Raw genomic sequence first — 21477 nt, forward strand, 5'->3', positions numbered from 1 at the left:
CACTCCTGGCATCCTGGCTTTGTGACTTCATTTGCTGAAGTCACCTGGGGACAATGCTAGGCATTCCGCTGCCCTAAGCCCAGGAACAGCCTGGCCAGAAGACTCCCCAAAGTGGAAAAATGACAACCCCTGCTGGCTGGCGTGGGGAGGGGGTGTAGAGGGCGGCGGCGCCAGCCTCCCTGGCACCATGGACGATGCCGCAGTCCTAAAAAAGAAGGGTTACGTTGCGGGAATCAATCTGGGCAAGGGTTCTTATGCAAAAGTCAAGTCTGCCTACTCAGAGCGCCTCAAGTTCAATGTGGCGGTCAAGATCATTGACCGCAAGAAAACACCCACTGACTTTGTGGAGAGGTTCCTTCCTCGGGAGATGGACATCTTAGCAACTGTCAACCACCGCTCCATCATCAAGACCTATGAGATTTTTGAGACCTCCGATGGACGCATTTACATTGTCATGGAACTCGGTGTCCAGGGCGACCTCCTTGAGTTCATAAAATGTCGGGGGGCGTTGCATGAGGATGTGGCACGCAAGATGTTCCGCCAGCTCTCCTCAGCCGTCAAGTACTGCCATGACTTAGACATCGTCCACAGAGACCTTAAGTGCGAGAATCTTCTCCTTGACAAGGACTTCAACATCAAGTTGTCTGACTTCGGATTCTCCAAGCGCTGCCTGCGGGATGGGTGTGGGCGCATTGTCCTCAGCAAGACCTTTTGTGGGTCAGCAGCCTACGCAGCCCCTGAGGTGCTGCAGGGCATCCCCTACCAGCCCAAGGTGTATGACATCTGGAGTCTGGGTGTGATCCTCTACATCATGGTCTGCGGCTGCATGCCCTATGATGACTCCAACATCAAAAAGATGCTGCGCACCCAGAAGGAGCACCGTGTGGACTTCCCCCGCTCCAAGAACCTGTCCAGTGAGTGCAAGGACCTCATCTATCGCATCCTGCAGCCAGACGTCAACCGGCGGCTGCACATTGATGAGATCCTCAGTCATTCGTGGCTGCAGCCCCCCAAGCCCAAAGCCATGTCTTCTGCCTCACTCAAGAGGGATGGGGAAGGCAAGTACCGGGCCGAGTACAAACTGGATACCAAGCCAGGTTCAAGGCCTGAGTACAGGGCTGACCATAAGCTGCGGGCTGAAAGCCCCCACCGGCCCAAGAATGAAGACAGGATGGAGGATAGGCTTGCTGAGACCTCCAGAGGTAAAGAGCATCACATCTCTGGAGTCGAGATGGGGAAGGTGATCATCTAGTGGTGGAGAAGGCCCCAGCACAGGGAGGAACTTGGAGTGTAGTTTGCGCTCATGTAAACCAACTAGGCAGGTAGGAACTGAAGAAGGCACAGGTGCCAGGAACAAGTAAAATCTGTCAATCCACTATGTTGACTATGTTCTTTTAGCTCTTTTCTACCTCATAGCGACAATCTTCATTACTGACCAACAAATAAGCCACAAAGTACATATAAGCATGGAGAACCCCAAGAGGGGTCTTTTTCTCTAGCACTCAGCGAAGGCGGGCCCTCCAGCTTCAGGGTCCACGGACCAGTGCTCAGACACAGGCAGTCACAGTGAGGCTTGTGGCAAGGACAGGACCTTTAGCAGTGTCCGTCTGCCGGGCCCTCTTGTTCACTTCTGACCTGCCCTGAGTCTCCAGGCCTCCAGGGCTGGGCGGCTGCACACCTCTTCCTAGCCTCATGGGGTGCAGCACACACTGACCCCATCCTGCTCCCTCACAGAAATCCTACCTCGATGTTCTCATTCGACTTCCAGGGTCATTTGAGATTGGTGATCTCGGCGGCTCCACCTCCACCCTTGCCATTCCCCAGGGACAGCCCAGCTGAGACCGCTCACTGGCACCCACCCCTCCCCGTGGACTCTCAACCCTACACCATGCAACAGCCTTTGGTGATGGCCTGATCCAATCTCTCGTGCTTCCTGTTTGGTCACCATCCCTCCCCAAAGCATACTGCCTGCACACTGACCAAGTGCCTGGGTTGGTCAGCACCTGACCCCAGATCTCTGCCTCCTACTTCCTGGGTCTCTCCTTGGGTTAAAGCCACACCTTTTCAAACTTCTGAGTCAAAAGCACCCAGAGGTTTACCTTCTTGACCCCTAAGCATCCCAGTCCAGGCCCCAGCTCCAACCCCCAGAAGCAGCCACCTTAGGGGCTTGTAAGAATGCACCGTGGGAGCACAGGTTGGCAAAGTCCCCAAGATGGAGTCAGGCCCTGGAATGGCCTCCAGAGGACATCTGCATGTAGAGAGGGGATGAGAGGACTCATCCAGGAAGACTGGGGAAAAAAGCTCATGCAGGGCTCAAAGCAGCACCCTAAGCAGAGTCCAGTGTGTGCCCTGAGCCCCCAAGCAGTGATCATTCTGCGACCCCCACCTGAGGCCTAAACACAGGTCCTGGACACAGCTGGGCCAGAGAGAAAGGCCCCTTAGCTATGGGGAGACAGTAGGCTCATGGCTCCAGCTGGCTGCCACCCTAGTGAGGGTGGCCCCCATATTCTCAGCCCAGGCTAGGCCCACAGGCAAATGCCACCACACGGTATGCATGCCACCTGAACTCTGCGTGGAACCTGACCATATTCCTTCTTATAATGCAGCCCCTGTTGGGCTGAGGCTAGTGCCTCAGTACAGCCCAATGGGTAGCGCCAAGAGCAGTATGGGATGGCAGTGAGCAGGATAGTGGAGATGACTCAGACCCACCTGAGCTGGAAGATGATGGGTAACAGTTGACGCCACCAGGAATATACTGGTTTCGGTTTAGTAAGTAGCACCTACAGGGCCCTACAGCCAGAAAGATCAAACAGGCTAGGCCTGCTAGGAGGATGCAGATCTAGGCCCAGAGTCATTCTTTTGTTGTTATTGTTGTTGTTGTGTTTTTTTGAAACAGGGTTTCATTATGTAGTTAAGGCTGTCCTTGAACTCACTTTGTAGTTGGAGGCTGGCCTCCACCTTGCAGTGATCCTCCTGCCTCAGCCTCCCGAGTGCTGGGATTACAGATGTGTGCCACCATGCCCAGCCAGATCCGTGTATTCATTCCTTGACTCTACACTTGATTCTTTTAGGTTTCCAAAGCAGATGATATAATCCACACTCTTGGCCTCTGTGACAACAGAAACTTCTGCCTCCTTCCTGTGATCTCATGATACCCCAGAGATGGCACATGTGGGGTCCAGCACCCCAGTGGAACGTGCATGCTCCAAAGTTTCCCTTCTCCCTTTTTCAAACTACTCTGAACACTCAGTTTCCCCACAGGCTCCCTACAGAACAGGGCTTCTTGCTTCCCCATGGCTAACAAGGACAGACCTACCCACCTACTCATCTATGCCATCCTCGGCCACATAATTCTGTTTTTAGTATATGGTTGCTTAAGTGAGCATGGACCACCCAATTTCTACAGGCTGTCAACTCCCACCTTCCAACATGCCCAGAATTCAGGGTCGACATAATGCACCCCCATCTGGCCACATCTCATGCAGCTCATGAAGAATATCCCTGACCTGCCCCAGGCCTCATGCACTCCACTCCACCCACTCCCCCAGTGCCAGGGTGCAGCGCATCCTCCGGGGCATCCTTCACTGTGTTCTGTAACCATAGACCCTGCTCTGCCAGCACACAGCCCTTCTGAGAACACAAACCGTGTTCCAGGGCCCTCAGGCCTGCAGGGCAGCTGAAGCTCCTGGTCTGACTCTGTGACCATCACATCTCATCTGGGAACAGCTCCTAGCCTCTAGGCCCTAGAGGGCCACTCCCTGCCTTGGTGTCTTGGCTGTCCTGCCCCAGATCTCTCCGTGACAGACTATGTTTGTCTTTAGCTTCCTGGCATTCAGAAGTGCCATTGCTCAGCCCCCTTGAAGGCTGGCCCTGGTAACCTGTGCACGTGGGGGCCTTCCACTCTCAGCAGTATATTCTCAACCTCCCCTCAGGTCGTCAGCAGGAACTCATTCACACCTGCAAGTGGAAAGCCCAGAGTCACCTCAACCCAGGGAACCCTGGTGAAGGTTCCACCCCCGGTTCTCTCCCAACCAAAGCCCATTATCCCGTATCCATCCCAGTTAACAGCAAAGCTAGCAACTAGCTCACTCTCCTTCCATGGGATTCAGGAACACTGGCGCCTCCATCCTCTGAGAGCAAAAAGCAAGGTCATCAGGGGGCCAAGGCAAGGTATACATGCTGGCTTTGGGAAGCAAGATCAGCTGAGTTTCCCCAGCACAATGCCAGTGGCTTCCTGGAGGCTGCAGCTACCCCAAGGCAGGAGAGACCTGCAGGTCCCTGGGCTCCCAAATTACCCAGGACTCGGGGCAAACCTGTAGCTGTATATGCCCTGGTCTGCATCAAGCAGCCAGGACCTGAGAGCACAGAGGCCAGTGAGAGAAGAGCAGAGGGATGCCCTTTGCACTGAGGAACTGACCCAAGTCTTACCTGTCTCCTGTCTGAAGAGACTCGGCCTGTACACAGAGCATGCCCACCCTATGGTGCCCTCTGGATCCTCATTTGGGGGACAACTCTACCTGTATTCTTCATGTTTCCTAGGGACGTGTCTGATGAAGTGGCATCAGACCTGCTATGAAGGCATCAGACCTGCTACCCTTGTCTCCTTCACATGCCCCAGCTCCATTTCAATGCATGCACTAAACAGCTGGCTTTCCACTGTGGTAGTGGTGATGGTGGGGTCTGCCTTCCCAAATGCTGGCTGTGAGCTATGCCTTCCCTTAGGGTAGCCAGGGGCCACGTGCTCAGCTCAGGCTGGTTCCATTCTTGGGCCAGATAAAGTGCAGCTCCTGATCAGTGAAGAAGCTCATGAGAAAGCCCCTCATATGCCAGCACGTCTGCATGGTATCCCAGTTGTTCTCCCCACTCAGATAGACCCTGTAGAGAATTTTTAAAAGACATGTGGTCTCAAGGACAAATACAGTACAACAGAAAAAAAATAGCATTCTAAAAACTGGCAGGGAGAAGGACAAGTGACACCTTAAAGAGGGTGACCATAGCATACAGTCTGCATGGGGGCAATCCGTTTACCTCTGCTGTCCCAGTACTCCCAACCAGTTTAGCATTTGTCAGCCTCAAAATTGTTTCATTTTAGAAGTAAACCATTCAAAATTTATTTGAGACTGGAAAGCTAAATCTTGGGCCAAGAGCTGGAAAAGTAGAAAAATAAAGAATCCAGTCATATTTATCAAAACTACAAATGCATTTATGATTTGACCCGGCAACCCTACATTTAGGAACTTGCAGGGAAGCAATAGCTCCAAAATTTGTGGGGAGTGTCTGGAGGGGGATTCATATGCACAAGGTTATTTACTGTGGTGTTGTTTTCAGTAGCAAAATAATGGGGGCAACCAGGAGGCCCATATAGAGGAGACTGAAGCACAGTAGGTCCCTGAAGGAGATAGCACAGTAGGTAACTGTGAAAAAAAGAGAAAGATCCTACAAATTAATACATAATGGTTTTGAATATATTTTGTGAAATGAACAAAGAAGAAAATCAGTGCAAACAGTATACACAGTAAAATCTTTCCTTCTTTTTTTTTTCTTCTCGTCCTCCTCCTCCTCCTCCTTCTCCTTCTCCTCTTCCTCCTCCTTCTCTTCCTCCTCTTCTTCCTCTGCCCCCTTCTTGTTCTTTTTTTTTTTTGGTACCAGGAATCGAACTCAGGACCTTGTGCTTGCCAGGCAGGTGTGTGTGCCACTGAGCTATATCCCTGGCCCTCTTCTTCTTTTGGCATTGCTGAGGGTCAAACCTGGGGTTTTCCCATACTAAGCAAGCACTCTACTATTGACCTAGATCCCAGGCAGTAAAATGCTCTATTATGCAATAAAAAAATTGGCAAAGAAAGAGAAAAATGTGTGTTGTGTGTGTAATATATATTTGTACATGATTATTTGGGGGAAAAAACTAAAAAACTAAGCTAAGGACTAATAAAATTAGTTACCTTTAAGATTTGAGTGGAACAGGATACAAAATCAACACACAAAAACAATACATTCCTGCATAATAAGTCCACAGAAAAAGAAAGCAAAAAAGCAACTCCATTAACAATAGCTTCAAAAGATCCAAATGCCAAAGGAATCAACTTACCAAAGAGGTGAAAGATTCTGCAGTGAGAATTACAAAACACTGAAGAAAGTACTTGAAGAAGACAATAGAAAATGGAAAAACAGGCTGGGGATTTAGCTCAGCGGCACAGCGCCTGCCTGGTAAGCGCAAGGTCGTGAGTTCGATTTCCAGTACCAGAAAAAACAAAAAACAAAAATGGAAAAACCTCCCCTGTTCATGGGTCATCAGAACTACTATTGTTAAAATGGCCATATAACCAACAGTGATCTATAAATCTTATGTAATTCCTATTAAAATAACAATATTCTTTACAGAGCTAGGAGAAAAAACAATCTTAAAATGTATGTAGAATCAGAAAAGACTCAGAATAGCCAATGCAATTCTGAGCAAAAGGAGAAATGCCAGAGACATCACAATAATATATTTCAAGTTATAGTACAAAGCCATAATAGTAATAATAATAAAGACAACACAGTATTGGCACAAAAACAGACACACAGGCCAATGGAGTAGAACAGAAGACATAGAAAAAATCACAGGCATCTACACCTATCTGATTTTTGACAAAAAAGCCAAAAATAAGCTACAGAAAAGACAGCCTTTTTAATAAATGGTGCTGGGAAAACTGGATATCCACTTGTAGAAAATAAATACCCCCACCAGATGCAACTGTACTATTGAAGTCCATCAACTCACTTGCCACCGTAAAGCCTGTCACCAGATGTAGCTTAATCATCACTTGCCACTCACTATTAGACTTTTGATATGAGTCCTGTAAGCAACTGATTTATTATGATCTTTGTGCACTCAACCCTCTCTGCTAATGTGCATCTGTATTTACAGCCACTCTCCAGTGCTAGCATCACTGCCTCAGATCCACTTCAGATCATCAAGCATAACCTTCTCATAAGGAGCATGCAACCTAGATCCTTCACATGTTCAGTTAACATTAAGGTTCCCACTCTTATGAAAATCTAATGCCACCACTCATCTGACAGCAAACAGAGCTCAGGTAGCAATGTAATCAGTGGGGAGTAGTAGTAAATATGAATAAAGCTTTGTTCACATGCTGGCTACTCACTCCCTGCTGTTTGGCCTGGTTCTTAACAAGTCATGGACATGGAGACCTCTGGTCTACCAACATATAAAATTGCAAAAAAAGTCCTCTGACATTGACTTAGTAGGTATCTTAGTCACTTTCTTCATCACTAGGAAAAAATATGGAACACTCACAATTTAAAGGAGGAAATCTTTACTTAAGTTTATGGATTTTAAAGGTTTCAGTTCATAGCTGGCTCCAGCAAACAACAGCATGGAAAAATGGTCTGCCATAGAGGAAAGCTACTCATGTTATGGGAGCCAGGAAACGGAAAAGGGAAGACCCAAGCACCTAGAAATACCCTTCCAGGTCATGCCCCCAGTGATCTGCCTCTAACCAATCACCTTTCAAACACATGAGGTTTTCAGGGGCAATTTAGATCTAAACCACAACAGTAGTTTTTAAATTGGTAGTGACATAGGCACCATTATGAACTTATGATTTAAAAAAAAAACTCAGATGTCCATCTTATCCGATGACAGCACCATAGACACCACAATGGTGTAACAATGGGCTCCGCCAACACACAGATGTTGGTGTCTTGACACCACTGCCCTAAGGTAGCAGGCATCCTTGGAGAAAGGGCTGCTTTCAGGACTGCAGTGGTGTTTTGGTCACTTCCCCATCACTGGGACAAAATACCCAACACCTGTCACTTAAAAGAACAGAGGTTTATTTTGACTTGCATTTTCAGAGGAATCGGTCCATGGTGAGTTGGCTCAAAGGCAGAAATGGAATGGTAGAAGGAGATATCAAAACAAAGCTGCTCAACTCACTGTAACCAGGAAGCAGAGAGAAAGAGAGGAGCAAGGGGACGAGAATAACACTTCCCACTCAAGCCCCACCTCCTAGTGGCACATTCAGCTATAAACTCGTCAATGAATTAACCCACTGATGAAAATAGAACCTCATGATCCAGTCACCTTCCAATCACACACAAGACTTTGGAGGGACAGTTTAGATCTCAGCCGGAACAGGCAGAGAAAGCACAAGGTGAACCTGAGCCATAAGGAGGAACAAGAAAATTCTTCATAAAAAAAAGACCATTTATTAAATGTGATGTGTATGATAATTACAAAAATTGTCACGTTTTTGTACTGGGGATTGAACCCAAGGTCTTCACACTGACCTACATCCTCAGCACCCCCTCTTTTTTTTCTGAGACAGGCTCTCTCAAGTTGCTAAATTGCCCAGGATGGGCATGAACTTGTAATCCTCCTGCTTCAGCCTCCCAGAGTGCCGGTATTATAGTCATGTGCCACCGTGACCAGCTACAAAAACTGCCATTTTTAAGCCATCACTTTTACAATTAATTCAGACAAGAATAATCTATAGATGGGAAAATAACTGGGTCAAAAGGTGTTGGAGGACTCCTTGAACACCATTCTACAGATTAACTTATTCAACACTTATTCACAAATCACATTTCATGACAAAGGAGCGAGAATTCACAAGAGTGACATCTAGCCAATATTACCTTAACCAACTGATCAAACTCAGTATCACAGTAACAGAATTGACTTCTTGTGCCTCTTGATGTGACCTACACAGTATTCCTATTATTTTAGCAAAAGAAAATGTCTCACTAGAAGCTAATCATAAAGAAGCTGGGCATGGTGGGGCACACCTGTAATCCAAACACTCAGGAAGCTGAGGCAGGAGGATCATTATGAGCTTGAGGCCAGCCTGGGCTACAAAGTGAGTTCAAGGCCAGCCTGAACTGCAGTGAAATCCTGTCTCAAAAAGGAAGAAGCAGCTAATCATAAGGAAAGGGACAAGTCCAAATTGTCGGAAGACAATTCTACAAAACAACTGGTCTGGACTTTTTCAATTATGTCATTCATGGGCCAGCGATTTAGCTCAGTGGCACAGAGCCTGCCTGGCAAGTGTGAGGTCATGAGTTTGATTCCCAGTACACCCCCCAAAAAAAATCTTACTCCTCAATTATGTCATTCATGAAAGATCTCCAACAATAACAAAAAAAAATAAAGGGGGCTGGGGAAAACTTTTACATAAAAAAAAGCAGAAAGGTAACAAAATACAGCCTGTACTCATGGAATAAATCCTTGATTAAATACTCTGGTTTGTCTTCAGATCACATAAATCTTTCACCTTTTTAAAATCCTTGAAAAAAAAACTGGTATAAGACATTTCAGGGATACATATAATAATATAATAAATTTCTTGCATGTGAAAATAGTATTGTGCTTGTGTTGTTTGTTTTTTTTTTTGTTTGTTTGTTTGTTTGTTTGTTTTTTGGTTTTTCTCTGGTACTGGGAACCAAACTCACGACCTTGCGCTTACCAGGCAGGTGCTTTGCCGGTGAGCTAAATCCCCAGCCCTTGTGCTTGTGTTTTTAGAAGACAGCATTTACCAGTAAAATTCTCACAGCATTTAGAAAAAAACACACAGCCAATTGTGGTACAATACTATTGGTTAACTGATCCAGATAAAGGTGATATGAGTGCTTATTGTACTATTCTTATGGCTTCTTTGTATATCTGAAATTTCTTCCATTACAAGGAGAGAAAGGAAGCAGCTGGACACACCCAGGTTCCTCCTCACATCACTGTTGATTTATTGGTAGGAAGGTCAAGAATGGGAGGTCTCCAGGTCCATGTGCTTAAAGGCTTGGCTCCTAGGATGGAAACTGCTGTGAACCTTTAAGAGACAGCGGCTAGTTGGGGGTCCTTAGGTCATTGGAGGTGTGCCCTCAAGAGAGTGTAGAACTCCACTTATACCCTCCATTCCTGGTTTATGATGTTCGAATAAATAGGGACCCGCCAAAGGTGCAGAATGAGGGGGAAAGCCAGACTCCTAGGATAACAATCTCATCTGAGCCACTTGGCTTTATGAGCACTTTGTATTTCAGCTTCCATATCTGTAAAATGGAGCAAATAACAGTGTGCCAGGGTACCTGAGAGTTAATCAATACACAAGCGCATGCTCGAAACAGTGCCTGACACAAAATACATCTTCATCAACCAAAACCAAGGGCAAAAAGAAACATTGTAGAAAGCAGATATGGTGGTACATGCCTATAATCCCAGCACACTGGAAGGCTGAGGCAGGAAGATTCTAAATTCCAAGGAGCCTGAAAACTTCGTGATTTAGCAAGATCCTACCTCAAAATGAAAAAAATAAAAAAGACCTGGGCTCAGGGGGAGGGTCAGTGGAAAGATCCTGGGTTCAATCCAAGTGCCTGAAAAAAAAAAAGAAAGAAAGAAAGAAAAAAGAAACCTTGGTTAAAAAAAAAAAAATTAAGTCTTACACCATACAATGCTGACAGGGGTAACACTGCCTACCTCCCAAGAGGCAGTTTCTAGTTGGTGCTCTCCAACTAGAGTATGGTTCAAAGTCAGGACTTAGACAGAAAGACTTGTGGGGAATCAGAACTAGGACAACCAGATGACCCAGGACTTGCTCTGGCAAGTACAGCCCTGCCAGACACTCTCAGGAAAGTTACATACACAAGCACACAAGGCAAACGCCTAACCCAGAGGGAAACATGCACTTACTGTCCAACCAAAGTCAGGGAGCCTGATGGAGGCCCCCAGATTTTGTTCACCAAATCAAGACAGCCCACTGGGGATGCTGATAGATTCTGGATAACTTTGTTCCCTTTAGCTGAGACACCCCCATTCTATGCCCTACACAGACCCTAGCATAGATCTGCTCCTCCCCTGCTTCCCTGGTATGGATAGCCACCTCTACTTCCTGCCTCTAGGTTCCCACACTCAGGAGCATTCAACATAGGACAGTACCGACTGATCCAGCCTTTGATTCCACATGGGGCTCTCCTACAGGGATGCTGTGTTCTCTTCATTCAAACCCCATAGCAATGGACAGGTTGTGAACACTCACTCATGCCTTCCAAACTGCATCTGGACAGCTGGCAGCACGGGCAAACACTGCCAAGGGAAAAGGAGTTAGGGACATCAGTGAGCTCTGTGATACAGGCAGGAGATGTGGGACCTGGAACCAGAGGCACCCCAAGGAAGACAGACTTTATCTCTGAGCCTTAGCGGCCTTATCTGCAAAACTGGGGCCCAGGAACTAGAGCAGGATAATGCTGACCTCTCTATAGGTGTATGTAAATTTTAAAAGAATTTAATCATGAAACCTTACAAACCCCTGGGCTCTCACCCACAAGACTTTATATGACACTTCCTCCACAGGTGAGCCTTTCCTTGGCTTCTGTTTCTGCCAAGGCCACTTCACAACCAGTCCCCCCACTGTGTAGAGAGCAACCAGAAGCAGTGAGCACCGGGCTGTACTCAGGGAGCCCATGGAGCCATCACCGTCTTTCTGGGTTCAGTAGAGGCTCAGGGCTTTGGCCACAAGGCAGACATTAGGGATGAAGCAGATATTCCAAGCAAATGACACAGGCACAGAGCCAAGAGCAGCGGTGAGTCCAGGTTTGGAGCCTGGCTAGAGCACCACAGGGCGGTGCACACCTCTGAGCTCCCACATGCAGCCTTGATATTGCTCACAGATGACCCTGGGCTCTTCTGCCCTTATGGGAGCCTTCTTCCATTACAATAACATGAGAATTATACTTTCCACTGCATAGATATAAATGTGATTATATTAATGTATGTATATTAAGACATTTTTACATAAAAGTTTATTTTTTTCTGGTAATTGTAAAACGCTTTTGCCAGACCCTAAAAGTACAGTGGGCCTTTGGCCCTGGCTCTTCCATGTCTAATGGATAAATAAATAAATCCTGATTTTAGTACATATTCTTGGTGCAATTCGGGGGCAGCTAAAATAGGTAGAAAGAGTCATCTGGTTGTCATAGTTCTGATTCCCCGCCACAGACGGACACATACAACCTCCAAAGAGTGCTCCCAAAGCATTTAATCGCATCACATAGTTGGGACTCTCCTAAGTGTCCAGCACCGCTGCGATGTCTCTACCGCCTGCACAAGGTGCTTGGCAGACTCCTACTACCCTTCCGGGGCCGGGCTCTGAACTAAGGACCTCTGCAGGGCAGCCCCTCAGTGAGTGACACTGTTGGCACGAGGCTGGCATGAGCCCACAGTCAGGCAACGCCTATAAAAGCAGATGGATCAGCGAGCTGCTCCGGGTCCGAAGCCCTCCAGCCTGACCCGGTGGCTGGACGGTCAACACCGCGCGCCGCGCCCCTCCCGCCCGGTGGCTCTCTGCGCCAGCAGGGCTCCGTGGACGCGCTCCAGAGGCTGCACCCTGGAGGGCAAAGCGCGCGACCTGGGAGGCGCTGCAGTCCAGGTGCTCTCGTCAGCCGGGTCAGCCCCGCGTCGCGTCGCGGGTGCAGAAGCAGAAAGCGCCCCGCGCCGGGTGGACGTCGCCGCCGCAGCGGCTTGGGGACCCTGAGCACAGCGCGGGCACCGCCGTCCGCCTCCGTCACGTTTATCCTCCGTTCATCGATCCAGGGGAGGCCGTTTGCGGTGCGGTGGCCCAGGGCAGAGACCTGACCGAGACGGGCTGAGGACCGCTGGGTCGGACTAACAGAGAGGTTCCAGCGCGTCGGGGGAGAGGATGGACCGCTGCTGAGCAGGACCGCGGGCCAGGACAAAGGTCCAAGCCCGCACGCCTCGCCTGCGGTCCGCGACGCCCGCAGCCGCGGTCAGTTAAACCGGCAATGACGTCTGAGCTTCAGGGTCCAAAACCGGCAGAGCCTATAAAGTCCAGGAGCACAGGACTGGGGCTGAGGGGCGGGTCCGACGGAGGGGGCGGGACGATACAAAATGAGGCGTGCCATTGGCTGAACCGTGGGGGGGGGCGGAACCTGAGTGACAAAGGTTCCAAAGAGTCCAGGGTCCCCAAAAAGGCTACTAAAAGGGGCGAGGCTTGTGGGAGGAGCAGAGTGGGGCCACAGAGAACCCAGGGCTTGAAATAAGACCCTGAGACTCCAAGGGTCTTCACACCTACGGGCCCAGGTCTGGCACTGTGTCCAACAGTGCTCACCGAAGTGTTTTGTGTTTTTTGCCTCTTTCCTTTTTGTTATTGTTGTTGTTGTTGTTGTTTTATTAACAGGACCTCTCTGTGTAGTTCTGGCCCGCCTTGAACTCGCTGTGTGGCCCAGGCTGGCGATGAACACGTGATCATCCAGCCTCAGATCCTGAGTACAGACGTGCACCATCACACTCAACTAAGGTTTTAAAAGGCCAAACCACTGTGGAAGAAAGGGGTAGAAAACTGGAAGGCCAGAGGCTCTCACAATGGGAAAAGAGGGTCCATTTCACAAGGAAAACAGCAACATGACTTCACCAGCACATAAAGCCGAGAATGTTTCAACAGAAGAGGAAACAGCCTAGGGGAAAGTTATACAAGGAGTAAGTGGAAGCCCAGATCCTAGAGACTGGAGCTGCGGTCCTCCTCTGGAGGAGGGACCTGCCTGCACACTGCGGAAGGACGGCAGACCACATCTGCACAGAAGAAAGCACTGGGCAGACATGTGGCTAAGCTCTCTGGGAAGAGAGCTCCATGTGTGGATCTTGCACCTTTCATCGTGAACAGGGAGGAGAGAAACAGATGAGGTGTCTTTAGCAGGAGTAAGAAACAAGCCATCCAGGAGAAGGACCACCACCATACACACAAACTAGTGTTGGGTGGATAGGGCTGGGAAATGCGGTGAAGATGAAGTCAGAACTAGTGAGGACCCAGCCCAGCCTGACCTACCTCCATTATCCCCCAGCTCATTCCTGAATGTCCTCCTGAGGGTCCCAGAATTCCAGTTTGTAACACTAAGAGTGTTAAGGTGGCTTCAAGCGTGAGAGGACAGTTCACTGTATAGCAAATATGGCCAAGGTCAAACCCAAGTTGAAGCCAGCACTTCAGGCACTCCTGCTCCCCCAAGATGTGGCCTAGAGCAGGTGCTGCACAAAGGGCTTGTTGCCACAAAGGGGTCCAACTGCCACCAAGAAAAAAAAAAGGTCCCTGTTTAGTTTTTCCCTGGCTGATTGTGTGGTCCTTGTGGAGCATTCCCCAGAGCAGCTGCCAGCGCTCAGCATGGGATCTGGCCCAACCCCGCTCTGCCCTGGGAGTGCAATCAGCCTACGGGCTAGGAAGGTCCCTTGGAAGGAACTCCTAGCTAGGAGCAGAATTCCTGCCATTTGTGCCTCTGCAGAGCCACTGTAAGAGAAGCAGGCTAGAAAATGTTCGGATGGGGAGAGAGAAGTACACGGAGATGAAAAGCCCAGCCAAGCCATGCAGCAAGAGGGCAGAGACCTGGCTTCTCAAGCCACAGTGATGGCTGCACCGGAAGTCTTTGCCTCTCCTGACCCACCCACACCCTTCTCAGCCCTGCTCTGAGCCCCTGAAGTCTCCCTGTGTAGACAGCAGAAAGAGCTGAAGGGAGAGAAAAGAGAGTAGGGACAAACTCCCTGCCTGTGAGGTCACTGCAGCCTATTTCCCTCCCTCCACCCACGGTCACTGTGTCCTTTGGGGTGGTCCCTTCTATACTATTCTTGTTCCCTGGAGCATTCCTCCTTTGTGACTTCACCCACTGAAGCCACCCAGGAAACAATGCTCAATGTTCCATCCTAGAGTCTTAACCTCTTAGGAAGCAAGGACAGCAGGCCTGGCCAGCCCAGAGGACTCTGTCCACAGTGTACCTGAGGTCACTGCTGCTTCATATCCTGCAGAGATGCAGAAGGCAGCCTCAGAGGCACTGGGCGCTCCTAGCACCATAGATGATACTGCCATCCTCAAGCACTGAGGCTACATCATGGAGGTAAATTTGGGAGAGGGCTTATACACAAAAGTCAGATCAGCACATTCTAGTCACTTAAAGTTCAGTGTGGCAATAACGATCATCAACTGCAAGCAAGCCCCTGAAGACTTCCTGGAGAAATTCCTTCTCTGGGTAATTGTGATTCTGGCCATGCTAAATCTCAGCTCCATCATCAAGACCGATGAGATCTTTGAGACATCAAACAGCAAGGTCTGTATCAGACTAGAGCTCCAGGTAGGGACACCACCTTGAACCCTTGCAAGAGAATGTTGCTCAGAAGAGCTTCCACCAGCTCTCCTGGCTGTCAGATGTCACCACAGCCTAGATATTGTCCCCAGAGACATCAAGTGTGAGAACGTCCTCCCTGGCAAGGACATCAACATCAAGCTGTCTGACTTCAGCTTCTCTAGGTGCAGCCTGCAGGACAGGAGTGGCCAACTGACATTAAATATCGAGCCAGTTCTCGACAGTGCCTTGAATCACCTCACTCTGTGAATCACCCCATTCTGCAACCCAGCAGAAGTGAGAGCTCCCCTGATGGCCCAGATGTTCCACAGTCCTGTGTGGCTGAACCTACACCCAATTCCCCTGCAGCCCCAGCCTGTCTCAAGGGGTGACATCCCTGCTAGAGCTGAAAAGCTGGACTACCAAGTAGGACAGGCATCTTCACAAAGCATCCTGTGAGCCTCTGGTGTGCTGTGGTGGGTGTGGCCTCCATTTGACATCACTGGCTGCCTCTCCCACCACACGTGCAATGTCCCAGGCAGTCCTCACCTTGCTATGGTGGCCCCGTTCTCTTCACCTCACTCTGGACAACCTTGTGGGAGCCTAGGGTTTAACACACACAAAACAAGAGCATTTCATTTCAACTCACTTCTTCCCCCACTAGCTGCATCTCCACCTTGAGAAGATCTGAATGCCAAGACCCCTGGGAGAAATGGGGTCCAGTCAGACCCTAGAATTGCCCTTCCAGCACTCCTGACTACATAGGTCCACTTCCCTCACCACATAGCCCTCTGCCCTTCCCCTTGCCTCTCACTTCTACAGTCAGCCTGAATCTTACCCCCAGAGGAAAGTCCCTACTGCCTGGCCTCTGGGGCCCTCTGTTATGATTTATACCTAGATGTCCCCCTGAAGCCTCATGCAATCATAGGCAGGACTTTTGGAAAATAATTGGATTATAGGGGAATTGACTTGCTGTTAAGAGGTAGGTCATTGGGCGCAAAACCTGACAGGGTTTATCTCCCTCTCCAGCTTTATTTTACACTCTCTGCTTCCTGGATGCCATGCTGTGAGCAGCACTCCTCTGCCATGCTCCTGCGCCATGCCATCCTACTTTGGCATCAGCCACCCATGGACTGAAACCCCTAAACTGTGAGCCAAAATAAACTCTTCCCTTAAGTTGTGTCAAATATTGTGTCTAAACTATGAGGAAAGTAACTGAGACACTCTTCTAGGCCTGGCCTTCCCTGTTGACCTATCCTCCTGCTGGCCTCCTGGAACTGTCCCACTCATACCCCCATGACACACATGTGCCATAATTACACCTGTGGTCTTGCCCCTGCAGATTCTGCCCACCTTCTCAGGTGCAGCCAAGGGGCCTTGGCATGAACAGAGCCCTCTGGGGGTCCCAAACACTGCAGTCTGCTCCTATGAACTCTACCAGTGAGTGTCCAAGGTCCAGGCACGGAACAGACCCTGACACAAGCCCCCTATCTTTCCCATGAAGAAACTGGTGATAGAGGGATCCCACAGCGCATGGACCTGGCTGGGTGGGGAGGAGCTGATGGACCTCTGAGTCTCCTCTCCTTCCTTCCCAACAGGCCTGCCACGGTCCTCTAGGTGGAAGACAGCAAAGAGCCTAGAAGCATCTGGCCACAGACCATCCAGGAGTCATCCTGGGCAGGAAGACTGCAGCAGGAACACCTGCTGTGTAATTTACAGATGGACAAATACCTCAGTGAACTGTCTGAAAGCACAGCACTCAGGGCAGCAGGCCCAGGTGACTGAAGCCCACTTTTCCACAGCTGGCTCCATCCTGTTAGACAACCCTGGCTCGGTCATCTTTAGTGACCCTTCAAAGGCTTCAGATCATGGTCTCCAGTTGCTCCCCATGGTCTATTCATGCTCTTTTCAAGCAATGATCCTCAGGCCATCATGGCCACTACCCGTCCTTATCCTGCTCCACATGGGTAGTTCCTCAGACCCAGCCTCACCCAACTTCCCTCAGGTCTGTGCCCCTGTGCTCACAGCTCTATGATCCTGGACCTTTGCAAAGCCCCCACGATGTTCTCACATCGATTGCTGTGACACTGAGCCTCCCTGACCTTTTGGCTCCAGCAAGCCATGGTACTGTCAACACTAGCTCATCAGTGACCCTCAGCACCTAGAACAGACCCTCAAATGCTTGTAGAATGGATGGGTCAATCATATCCACTTTCAGGAAGAAAACCAAGCACAGAGGGCAGTAGATTTCCCAGAATCTCTGGGGCCTAGGTGCATAGGACTAAAATCACCCTGGAGGTCCCCCTTCCCATCTAATCCCCTCCCTTGAAGACAGCAAGTGTCCCAGCACTGTGTGCACATCTGGGATGAAGGCCACCTACTCCGTGCCCCAGCAACTCTGCCTGTGCCAAGCTGACACCTGCCTCTTCCAGCATGTCCTGCGTGATCCAAAGACCACACTGTCCTGGGCAAGAGTGTGATGTGAGGGAAGAGAATCCACAGAAGAGAGAGACTGAGTTGATAGAGTCAGCTGAGGTGGGTACCTGGCTGATTGGTAGCAGTGCAGAGGAGTGGGGTGAGGAGCTCACTCCCTCCCTCCCCTGTCATGCTGGGAACCAGATCTGTGCTTCTGGAAGGCTAGTATCACGGTGGGCAAGGATGGCATCGCTGATGTTTGGGCCTGGTGCTGCTCTGCTTTACACTGTGCTCCCAGGAGGAGCACCATGAGGTCTGTCAGGGGTGCCCTGTTTTCTAGACACAGGTGAAGCCTCCCTACATCTTGTCCCCTGCCAGGCTGGTGTAGGAACCACGAGTCCAGAGACACACATACCACCTCTTCCATGCGTTCCCAGGATTGGACGAGGCAACTGTGTCCCTCACCACAGTGCCAAAGCAGAATGGGGCAGAGACCTGGGCCACCCCGCCCCTGGGCTATCTGGTGGAGGCTCCTGGTTGTGCAGGGTTCCCTGCCCAAGTGTCTGGGGCTCACAGGCTTCCTCACTCCCTCCTTAACTCCAAAGTGCAACTAGAGGGGAAGGGATGTGATGAGGGCAAAGCCCATCAACCCCCTCCCCCTGCCACCCATGGGAAAGGTCCAGGACACCCCTTAGGGACACTTGGGAGCTCCCTCCCCCTGTCCCGGCTTCTGGTCTGTTTCAGTACACCGGCTATTTCCACCCCTAAAGAAAGGACTGGGATGGAGTCTCAGTGCAGTGGCTCGGTGTCAGAGGCTCTCCTGGGACCTGGCATTTTGGAGAGAGAAGAATTGCTCTCCTAACAGCCCTTAAAAGTGGAGAACACTCTTTCTACTATCCTGTATGAAGTATCTAGCAGGACCTAGGGCTGCGAGGCCCTTTAGATAGCGTCATCATTAATCTTTCAAGGACTGAAAGAGGTAGGGAAAACTGTTCCTGTTTAATAGATAAGCCGACTAAGACCAGGAAATTGACAATCACCTAGACTCATTTTCTTGAAGGGTAGGTTAGAATTCAATCTGTCTTTCTGGCCCTGATGACAGTGTTTGAACCTGTCCTGGCCTCTGATCTGCCTGCAGCCCTCCCCAGTCCGGCCCTCACTGGAGGACCTGCCAACATTATCCAAGGCAGACAATGTGGACTACCCAGGCCTCTCCAGAGGTTTTCATCCTATTCAAAAGCCAACATGGCCTCCAACCCTTATGCCTTCAGCTCTTCAATTCATTTCAGAAATTCTCCCTTCCCAGTGGTCAAGGGCCAACACGATCCCTATTGGGTTAAAGAGTAGGTGACATGGGCAGGCCTGGAGGATAGAGGCAGCCAAGGCATCAGAGGCCAGAAGAGCAGTTTTCCGAGTCAGAGGCAGGCTTATCATCAATGCCTGTCACAGCCATCACCTACTGTGTGCTGGCCAGGGCTGCCTTGGGTTGGGCACTTTTCCTGCACTCCTGACTTCCAGAATCTTCCCACCTGTTATTGGAGACGTGCTTTTTAAGATCCTTGTTTCACAGAGCAGGAAGCCACATCTCTGTGTGGGAATATGACCTGCCCAGAGCATGGGTCCCAAGTGCTATGATGACAGAGATGATAAACTTGGACTTCCTTGTGTTAGACTCGGTATAATAGTGAAGACAGCACAAGACTTGACCTCACTTCTCCAGCCAGCCTGAGGCCAGGCCTCCCAGACTAAGGTCCTCGCCCCCAGGGATTTCCGGGTGGGAACAGAACCCATGGCTGCAGGCAGATGTCTGGTCGTCACTAGGGACTGTCACCCCATCTGTGTACAGAAGGCTATCACAGTAGACTTGCTGCCCATCATCCTGGGATTCTTCTGTGAGATTCAAATAGAAATCATAAATCCACAAAGTGCAGTACTGCTAACATTCCTGACATCACCAGATGGCACCAGGTAACGCTGGATGCCGACAGCTGACACAGCCAGCTGCTGACCTCTGCCATGGCCGGCTGCTACCATCAAGGGCCAGCTTCTGCTGGACAGCGTAGGTTGGCTCTACCAGGTTCTGACCTCTGCCACTGGTCTTTGTTGGCTGCTGGTCTCTGGAGCTCTTCAGTGTTAACAGCTCTGAATGTTTATTGCTTTTTTTTTAAGCAAGCATTTTGTTCACACTACTCAGGTTTAAAAAAAAAAAATCCCAAATAGATTTACAGGATTTTTGGAGCCCGTACTACCAAAGATATAAATCATGAGCAGGTTTACAGGAACACCAAAGTGAACTTAAGTAAACTTAACAAGGCCTGTGCTGTAGCACGGTGGGGTCAGTACACAGGAGGGAGCCCTCCTAGACTAACACCCAAGAAGTGGCTGGGGACTGCTACTTACTCAGCAGCTGCAGGCTTGTTTCACTGAGGGGCAGGGCTGAAAGTTTGCTAGGAATGGTGGATATGGAAATAAAGGACCTCAGTCCCTCCTTTCCCCACCTCAGCTGCTCCAGGGTGCCCTCTTCCTTCTCCAAAAAGGCAAATATATGCTCTGAAGTAGCAGGAATTGGGAAAGGGTACCATGCTGACTGGCCATGCTCATGTTAGAGTGGAGAGTGGAGGTTTGATAACTAGGGAGGAACCTGAAGCAAGTTGCCCCATCCCATTCATGGGGCGAGAGGATGCAAAGGAAGGCCAGGGGCAGGGGGCATGACCACTACCAGTCAAGCTACATCCCCCTCCAGCCAGCGTGGAAAAAAAAAAGGGAAACTTGAGAGTTTCTCTTCTATCTCAATCTGAGCATCACAAAAGCCATCTGGGCAGTGCTCTTCCCCCCATTTTATAGCGAAGGAGACAGAGGCCAAGAGAGAAAAAGAGGCAGTCCAGTCCCACCCAGAATCTCTTCCTCCTCAGTAGCCCTCCCAAATGAAAGAAAAAGGTTGTCAGCTTAGGGGTCTGGACAAGTTTATAAGTCATAGTAAGGAGTTTGGGGCTCTGGCTTTGGACCCAAGATTTTATGCCTGGTTCTGTCACTTACTCACTGAGCAATCTAAAATGGATCACTTTGTGACCATAGGTCTCAATTTCCCTTTCTTTTCCTCATCTGCTACTTGGGCAGTCTGTTCTGGATGCGAACAAATCCAGTGGGTTAGACCAACGCGGAACCTTTTGTACGGCAGCTTCTGCTATCACCAGGATTCATTAGGGGAGGGACCCGGATCCAGAGGAACCTATGGTCCTTGGCCGCCAGCGGCTCTTTCTCAGCATTTGGAGACTGCATGGGGATGTCACACACCAGCTACCCTTCAGCAGCCAAGGAACCAAAGGCAGAAAAGGGCTTTGTCCCTGGGGAGGGGGAGGCCCGGGAAAGCATCCTAGGGATGTGGTGAGACTTGAGACCTGCCCCAAATATGGTGCCTCCAATATGAATATACCTGTCAGCCCCCCAGGCCCTGATGAGACTGCTTCCTGCCACTCCAATTCTCTCCTAGGCTGTGTCCCTGTTTCTTTGAACTGCTTATCTCAACACTGTGACTCTAGAATTAAAGCCATCATCTTCAGCATCATTGGTGTTCTGGCACAGGCCTCGGACCCCTGCAGCCCTGGCTTCCTTTTGACAAATCCAAGTGCCAGGGAGAGTGGAGAGTCTGCCCCAAACCCTGTTAAGAGGCTCAGATTCCAGCTCTGTGTCCGAATGGGAAACCAGGCAGGTGCCTTCTCTTGGAACTTCAGTCTCCCACTCTGCAAACTGCAGAGCCTAACAGTCTGTCCTTGTGAAGAAGGGACTGAGCTGGTGTCCTCAAGCCAAAGGGAAGCTCCTGGGGCACAGCAGCCAGCTATGGGGACCGTGTCTCACTATGGCACCACAGCCCAGGAACAATCACATTGAGGACCGTGCTAAGTGAGCGCTTTGCATGAACTTCCACTCTGGAGGAGATTGTGCTCTCCCCATTTG

At 49.9% G+C, this 21477-nt stretch overlaps 1 protein-coding gene and 1 long non-coding RNA gene across 7 annotated transcripts; both read left to right on the top strand.

The window, feature by feature from the left end:
* Window positions 1–46: 46 nt before the first annotated feature.
* Window positions 47–1378, top strand: LOC102026391 (testis-specific serine/threonine-protein kinase 2). Its single transcript, XM_005396176.1, has one exon. The coding sequence runs from the start codon at window positions 188–190 to the stop codon at window positions 1250–1252; it is 1065 nt and encodes a 354-aa protein (XP_005396233.1). The 5' UTR covers window positions 47–187; the 3' UTR covers window positions 1253–1378.
* An 11552-nt stretch (window positions 1379–12930) lies between these two features.
* LOC102026716 lies at window positions 12931–21088 on the top strand. Of its 6 annotated transcripts, none has more exons than XR_262823.1 (4): window positions 12931–14883; window positions 16451–16548; window positions 16707–17643; window positions 20641–21088. It is a non-coding gene; the product is annotated as an uncharacterized LOC102026716 (long non-coding RNA). The 6 variants fall into 6 exon arrangements; XR_001236269.1 differs by lacking the exon at window positions 16451–16548 and adding an exon at window positions 16138–16257 and having other exon boundaries at window positions 12932–15093; XR_262822.2 differs by lacking the exon at window positions 16451–16548 and adding an exon at window positions 16138–16257 and having other exon boundaries at window positions 12932–14883.
* The last annotated feature ends 389 nt before the right edge of the window (window positions 21089–21477 follow it).

Source organism: Chinchilla lanigera, unplaced genomic scaffold (genome assembly GCF_000276665.1).
Source record: "Chinchilla lanigera isolate Chin_1 unplaced genomic scaffold, ChiLan1.0 scaffold00054, whole genome shotgun sequence".
NCBI lineage: Eukaryota > Metazoa > Chordata > Mammalia > Rodentia > Chinchillidae > Chinchilla > Chinchilla lanigera.